Here is an 8,190-nt window from a genome sequence, read left to right as displayed (position 1 = left end):
CAGACACAGTGCTAAGCAACTTGTTCAGCAACGCTCAAACTCGCCTGTAAACAAGAGAGATTAGAGTTGGGTTCCCAAGGCCCTCACCAGAGAGGAACAGAGGGACAGTCTCACCCTCCTGCCCTGGGATTTGCATGGACTCTCCATCCTGGGAAGCTGACATGTAAGACACTGCCATTAGATGTCTCAAATCCCAGTGGAATAAGGGACCAGGGTTAAACAGAACGTTGCAAACATCCTTAATGATTTCAGAAACCTACGAGGCCTGAAACGGCAATGTTTGAGCGCAGAGCAGGAAATCAGCACCGGATCAGGGCCAAGAAAATGTGCTTATGCTTCTTTCAGCCCTGTGTGGCAGAAAGCCTTGCTTTCCCTTAAAAAAGCTGATGACTGCAAAACACTCTTTTCCCTCCACAGAGTTACCATCAATCATAAAATCATTTTTACAGAAGTTTTCACCCACAGGGAGGCTATAGAATTTGCAAGCTGGTCTTGCTAAGCAATACAGACATGCAAGTGTCATTTTCTCTGCTGCGGAGGAAAAATAAAAAAAGTCAGCTCAAATGAAATGTGATAGCTCTTTAATGGCACACAGCTCTCCCGCCAGACCCAGCTCCATCGGACTCACCAGTACAGCTCCAGGTCCCACCAGAGGAGCTGCCTGCTTTGGTGGAGGGAGAAGGAAGCATTCGGTTTTGACAGACAAATGCTACAGCTGACAAAAAAACCCCAAACAACTGATGAAATTCGCAGGACTGGGCCTTGTTCTCTCCAGCAAAAGACATTGCAACAATACATAAATGAAGACGATGTAGAGACAGATTTCTACAATATGCTCTATGCTGTCACTCCTTACCTCCTTGAAACTTGCTTTTCTAGTCCTTCAAAATTTTGTCTCATTAAATTCCCTGCCACTGTTCTGTTTTAAGAATGTCCTTGTTAAAACTAAAACACCTGTAAGCCTTCCCTGGGCACTCTTGCCTCTTACTGGGAAAAAACAGATGATCTTGGCATTCATTCAATCTAAAGTGACAGATGCTGCTGAAGAAAGTATGACAGAACTTCCCAGCCTCCTGTGATTTCAAATTCTACCTCCCCAGCTGTAAAAATATAGTCGGGAATAGCAAGAAAAGAACATACAAGCTAAGGTTGATTTCTTTCTGGTTATGTATTTATGGAACACTTGCTTTGGAACAAAGGTGATCAACACTGATGGTTTCTGCTGTGCTCTCCTCAATGTCCTCAAGTCAGCTGCAGATACCCACATTAACCAGCTCAGCTCTAGAAACGAGCTGCCAGTTAATTGCTGCTGCACTGACAGCCAGGGAGTTCTGACACCTAAGACAGGTCCTACACACACACCGGCTTTTTGGACAGCTCATGCAGTTTTACTTTTGGCAACAGAATATTGCATTTGTAAAACATACAGATTTTTGGCTACCTGAACCGTTGTCAAGGTAGATAAAGTTTTGACCTTGAACTCCATGGCAGCGTCGACTCAAGTACACAAGTGTGTAGGACCAGAAACAGGCTAGAGACCCCAGCATCTGAAACAGCACTAGAACCCACAGCTATATATGGCAGGCAATTAGCATTTATATATTTAAGCCTCAAGACAACCCATCACTGGTGCGTCTCACCAACTAGCAAAACAGGTATTTTGCTCTTAGCCTTAGCTGAGCGGATTTGCTGGAAGCAGCCCCTGCCTCTCTGTCACACTACCTGCATGCCTCTGTCATGCCCGTCTAACTGCACTTTCAGTTTGTGAAGCTCTTCGATCTCTCGGTTGTGGCGCTCCGTTTTGTGCCGCACCAAAGAGCGGTAGAAATGAATGGTGAAGACGACAAAAATCAGACCCACTGGCACCATGATGATGGTGGAGACCAGTGCCGACTGCCAACCCGCATGGCCGCTGGGCTTCTCGACGTTGGTGGTCTCATTTTTCAGGATGGAGCCCACAGGCAGAAATTTTATCCAGCAGAGAAGCACAACTTCCGCAAGGAAAAGGAGGATCCCCAAGACGGTGGAGAAGCCCCACGCCAGCTCGATGTAGGGATGCATGCGCTCATGCGGGGACTCACTGATGGAGTTCAGGTTGTGGATGTTGCTCACTGCTTCCACGTTAGGCAGGATGCAGGTGCTGATGAGAAGGGCAAAGAGATGAACTGCCACGAGCACTGTTGTGCAGGCGCTGAAGGCGATCAGCAGCATCTGGGGGTACTTGTACTGTACCTCCAGCTGCACCTCCACCATGGCAACCTGGGGGGAAAGGAACAAAAAAGCTTGTCAACGACTGCTTGTTTTTCTCTTTTCAAGGCTTTCACCTAGGAAAGCATCTTTATTCAGGAAGAGCACCTAAGGTCAAGTACACACTCAAGAGCTTTTGAGAACGGCAGCCTAGATGGATCATTTCGGTCTCCTGTGAAGATGTACACGCAGTCTGCAGCTTGGCCTTTCTGAAGGCTCACACGCACATTTCTGCGCTGCAGTGTTCTGAAATAACGTACCTCTCCTTGCAACCATGAGCCATACGAACTGCATCAAACCAAACACACAACAGAAGGAACTCATTAGACAGCAAGTGGAGCTCGGAGGCAGCTGACAGCCTGCTAGCCTGCCCGCCCATCACACATTCTCCTTCCGCTCATCACTTGCAGCTGCAGTGCAGGAAATTTCAACTTTCAGGCACGTAAAGAAAGGCAAAAGCAAGCAGCTCTTCTGGCCAGTGGCCAGCAAGGTTTCACTACCCCCAATGGGAAACACGCAAGCTACTTTACAGTTTAAGTTAGTCCGTAGTTAAAATAGCTGCCTTCTATTCTCAGAATATTGTGTCTTCGTTTTTATTACGAATGTGCCCAGATACAAGTTATTTATATCCTCAAATTTCTCCCTTGAGAGCTAATAACCTGCTGATAGACTCAGAAGTGGACGGCTACTGGCTTACGGGTGTGCTCAGTAACTCAGGTCGGAGTCTGTTTTCTCAAAACAAGAGCTATCATATAGCAAGTCTCTAAAGCTGTCTATTTTTTCTTTAATCGAATAAAGCTTAACAAGCAGAATAAGTGCAAGAGAGCAGGGTGCTCTTCTGAAATCAGAACTGGAGTCCTTGTACAGGCCTGTTAACCGGTTTAGCATAAGAATTTGTAAAATTACTTAACCTACCTGTGAAGTAAAATAGTACTTCTGTGTGGTGGCATCCCTGAAAGGACCGCAGAAATCTTTTGCGAAAAGAAGCCACAAAACGAGAGGACAAGACTATCAAACATTCCTCTCCAGTAACTCTCTAGTGGCTTGCTTGGATCTGCAGCCGCACTTCATGATGCGCACAGGTAGTAACCTGGTAAACCTCTGGTGATCCCAGGCGACCTCCTGCTCCGGCACGGCATGGCTTGCCGGACGCGGTAAGGAAAGGCGAAGCCGATGCTTGGATGCCTGCCTCGGGGCACTGCCTCTCAAGACCATCATGAGAAGGCAAGGTCCGAACAAGCAGCTGGATTCTGGAGGGGTAGATGGATTTTGCAGAATGGACTCATGATTACTTTATCCAGACTTCACATGAGACCACCGCTGAGCAGCCATTTCAGGCTCTGTAAAATTATCTGCACCATTTGCTCTGGCATTACTTGTTAATAATATTATCTAGGCACTGGAAGATTAGGGCTATGCTCATGCTCTCCCTGTTGGTAGCCCCGAAAAGCAATAAAGGGGATGGAAGCAAGTGCCTACGTTGGCATGATTGCTGCCTTACCTGCATTTACTTTGAAACCATCAGGAGCCTGAATGAGGGGATCACAAGACTGGACACATTTAGCAGCAACCAAGATATAACCAAGAGATATGTAGATATATCTACAATCTCTACAAGTCCAGATTTTATACCTACATCAACTATTTAGGATATTAGAGACACCGAAAAGATCGTCAGAGTCCTTGCACATTCCCAGCTTTTAGTTCTGATTATGAACATGTGGGGGGTTTACTTTTTTTTTGTTTTTTAAACGTTCCTGTTTGTTTGCAGTTTACAGTAGTTCTTGTCATGTAATGGAGAAAATAATAATGCAGGATTGGCTTCACTGTCTATTGCAAGGTCAATTTAATTAAAACACATTACACGTTGCCTTGCATACGTTGTCTTTGCAGTTCCCCTTATATTGATTCAAGAAGGAGGAGATCAGACTTATTCCTTGCTGCAAATGAATTTGTACAGTGCTGTGATTGTCGGTCACACCCTATCAGCCACGAAATACCAGCAGGTATATTGTTCATTATTGGGTGCTGTAACACCCAGAGATACAGCATTCAGCAAGCTGAATAAGAATTGTACCTGCATGTTCAAATCGTAGCTTTATATTAAAGCTGAAAGCCTGGCTGATGTCAACATATCAATTTCTACTTGTTATCCTTCGCATGAGCAGCACTTTTCAGCTAATTGGATGTTTCCTCCCAGACTAACTTATTCCCTAGGGCTAGCTTCAGCTGTGCAATGTGATGAATTTTTAACACTGAATGATGGCTCAGTAAGAGGTATTTCAGGGACAAACATCAACAATCCAGATAGGGCAGCAAGGCAGAAAAACTGTTCATTTAACCCAAACAAGTACTGGAAAGGTGAGTGAGCTCTTATCGCTTTACCCCGTACAGACTGTCACGTCATTCTCTGACCGGGATAAGAGAAAGAGGACAAGCTGACATAACCCATTTAAAAATCATTAAATATGCTGATTAGTCTGTAAAACTATTAATATGTCATGTTTGATACAATTATACTCTTCTGTGATAACAGCCCCCTTTACTTTAACCTCCTCCCAGAAGCCAAGGTGTCAAGGGCTTGGCTTTGCAAGGCACCGAGCACTCGCTGAGCCGCAGAATATTTCAGCATCGGCTTAGTTTTAAGCTTGAGAACCACCCTGTTGAACTCCACGCTCACAGGTTTGCTAAAGGACCAAGTACTCAGAACATTTTAGAATTAATCTGCAATTAAATTACATACAATTATGGGTTTGGTTTTTTTTTTAGACAAGTATAGCCCAGATTGTCCACAACAAAGATGATGTTCATCTTGAACAATTTAGACCGGGATAGATAATATCAGGCAAAAGGATGACAAATGGCTTAACATAAACCATCCTACATTCACACAGATGGTTTGGCAGCCTGGAAAAACAATCACTCCAGTAGATCTGTTAGGTTTTTTGTTTTCTTTGTTGTTGTGTGGTGGTTGTTTTTTTTTTCATTTTTAAAATCAAATACATATCCTGTAGCAACTGGACAAGTACTGAGAAGGCTGATTAGCAGTAATAGCTCTTATTTCCATCAGGAAAATTATTAAGGAGGTTTCCTAAGCTCCCTCTAAATCTCCTTCATCTGCAGTCTCCCAGGGGCAAAGGCAGTAGCCCTACAGCCCACCTCCTGGCACCGAAAGGACCCACATCCCCCTGATCCGCCCAGCTCTCTGCCAGAAACACCAGAGATAGCATCGACTAACGAGGAAGGTTCGCATTATTCTGCAGCCTGTCCAGAAGGAGCTGGATCAAAGCCACCGCCTGTTGATTAAATATCCATCAGCTCGCAATAATTTTCAGCCAATATGGAACTGCCTTGAATCAAATACACTGACAGGGAAGTAAATAAAGCAATAGCCAAGCCCTGTATGACATTTGTTTACACAGTCAAATGCACACAGGGCTTCAGGGAAATCATTTAACTCTAAATAACTTCTCCACTTTCATCAATAGCCAAATAGATGCCTTTATTATAGAATAAACATCCGTGTACCAAATACCTGCGTGCCACATTACCAGTGGAGAAACAACCCGGTAGGAATAGATACCCCACCTTTCACTGGAAGGTCCAGTCAGCTAGGAAAAAGTTTGCTAACAAAGAGAATTCCTTATTGCAAAAATTTTTATTTCCAACAATTACTGATTTCAGGTGTGCTTACTATGTTAAGCTGGTGATTATAGTTAACGCTACTTATACCTACGTGTTTATTTGACTTGCATTTTAAACAGTTTAAAGAGAATAGAAGTCAAATGGTTAATTTTGTGTGTTGGCTAAGGACTTTCAGCGACTTTCTGTTCTGTGAGTTGAGAAGGCACGCTTTGTTTTCAGATACGTGGTTCAGCCCCGCAGCGTGGGTGGGCTGCAAGCCCCCCCCGCCCAGAGTCCCAGTGATGCCAACGACAGCACATCCCAGCACAGGCACCTGCTTGTGTAACCACATTGCCCAGATAGATCAGTTCGCAACGATACAAAACGTTAATTTAATGATCATGTTAAAGAGAACAGTCACAAACGACTAACGCAGAACTCAAGTAACCCAGGAGCACAAAGGGCAAGCACACGAGCGGCTTTTTAGAGTAAGAAAGCTTCTGAGTGAAAGAAATCTACAGGAGAGCACTCAACGTTCTCAAAACGAGGAGGTACCTTCTGCTGTTTCAGCACACAAGCTTGGCTACAAACCAACATACTCTGCGTGAAAAGTTTTTACAAGCATCGCTTGCACGTAGTCAGAGAGCAAAGAGAAATCGCGAAGCAACCAAGCACTCCCTCTCCGCCGCAGCCTGCTCCCATTTAACTCCCCACCGGTGTTTTTCCAACTTCACTTTGGGTGACCAACTTGGTCATCTCAGACTGTTGTAATGTTACAGACGATTCATGTTCTGGGGGATCAGGGGAGGAAAAAACCAGCGGAAGAAGCTAAAATAAAACAAGGAAAGCTATCTGGGAAGTCTTCCCCCCAGCTCCTGAACTGCAGGATGCAACATTTTCACATCACGTCCCAATCGCCCAGGCACTGCCCTCCGCTTTCAGCTGACAAACCTCAGGGACAACCAGACCTGCTCATTTCCTGAGCAGAAAACCTCCCCGCCCAACAGGTTTCAGTTCTCGCTCCCCATAAGCAAGAACCAGAGGGGAGATGAAGAGGCTCACGCCGACACAGCACGGCCGTGTTTTGCTAACACCGCAGCCCGGACAGGTCTGAGCACCGGACCCCTGATTGTCTCCGTCTTTATTTGCTCGCTCCCTGACATGGTTTTGACCTACGCAAATAGCTTCCAGATAACACCCAAGTGCTGCACAGAGGAAAGCAAATACCAGGGATTATTCCCAATAGGCAGCACTGACAAAAAACATCCCAGGTTTTGCTGCCTTCAGGCTAGAGAGTCCTCCGACACCAGGTCGGAGGCTGCGGGGCCTCTTCTCACACCTCACCGTGTAACACAACCTCCCCGATCACGCTATGCAAACTTCGCTCTGGCAGGCTGCGACCCAAACTCCACCTTATTTTAGACACCGTGGCCTGAAAAACACACATACAGAAATTAAGATTTCTTAATTTCTGTTCAGGACCACAGCAACCGCAGGGGCCCGGAGGAGCTCCACAAGGTGCAACCTCAAGCGAAGGCAGCCCGCGACAAAGGAGAGCCCAGGTCCTGTACTGTTCAGAAACGCTGGTGGAGCACTTAGGATCACGTGCAGGTAGTAAAATTAGTATTTTTAAAGGGCTGACTTGGGAGTGTGTAGGCTGACTGTTAGCCAGCTCACGTATCTGTGCTGCCCTTGAGAGAGCCAGCCTCAAAATCTTCCGCAGAAGCCCCCAGGCAGATGCCTCCTGCCTCTTCAGAAAACAACAGCACGTCCCGCTCCTTCCCAGGAGGGAAACAGTGGGTAACAGATGATTTTAGAGAACCAAAACCTTAAAGATCCAGAAAGCGTTGCTACAAAGTACACATACCATTGCAAATCCAGAGAGCAGAGCAGAGGTTCTGCTGGAAGCTTTCAGCTTGGCTCGGCTCAGGTACAATTTTCTCCACGAAAGGGCTTGAACGGAGTGGTGGTTTGATGTGACCAATTCCAGATAGCTGCGCCGGACCCAGTCCCGATAATCCATGCCTTTTGTGCCAGGTTCAGAGCAGCAAGCGGGAGTGGAAGGATCCACCGGAACGTTTAATTCAGAACTCATGATGAGAGAAAGGCTGAGGGAACAAAATAGTCACGTTCAAAAGGAGGTCGCAGACAGGACAAGCATCACTTGGCAAAGCTGCGTTTAAATAAAGTTGCCCTCAGTCAGTAGAAAAACGACAGACCAAATACCATCACACTTGCAAGGCACGGAACAGAGAACGGACCATCCATAATTGCTAAAAATGACCACGAGAACTAGGAAAGATTATGCAAGTAAACCCG

At 45.8% G+C, this 8,190-nt stretch overlaps 1 protein-coding gene across 1 annotated transcript in view; it reads right to left on the bottom strand.

The window, feature by feature from the left end:
• Positions 1–1,713: 1,713 nt before the first annotated feature.
• The window catches only part of LOC104158907 (protein orai-2), an 8,584-nt gene continuing 2,107 nt past the window's right edge, over positions 1,714–8,190 (bottom strand). Inside the window, exons 2-3 of the mRNA XM_009696675.1 lie at positions 7,739–7,979; positions 1,714–2,259 (exon numbers count right to left, since the gene is read on the bottom strand). Of these exons, the coding sequence (XP_009694977.1) occupies positions 1,714–2,259; positions 7,739–7,966 (774 nt within the window). The 5' untranslated portion in view covers positions 7,967–7,979. The remainder of the gene's footprint in view (positions 2,260–7,738; positions 7,980–8,190) is intronic.

This window comes from Cariama cristata, unplaced genomic scaffold (assembly GCF_000690535.1).
Source record: "Cariama cristata isolate BGI_N322 unplaced genomic scaffold, ASM69053v1 scaffold38583, whole genome shotgun sequence".
Taxonomy (NCBI): Eukaryota; Metazoa; Chordata; class Aves; order Cariamiformes; family Cariamidae; genus Cariama; species Cariama cristata.
Note: the sequence above shows the minus strand (reverse complement) of the source record. Positions and strands in the feature narration are given on the sequence as shown.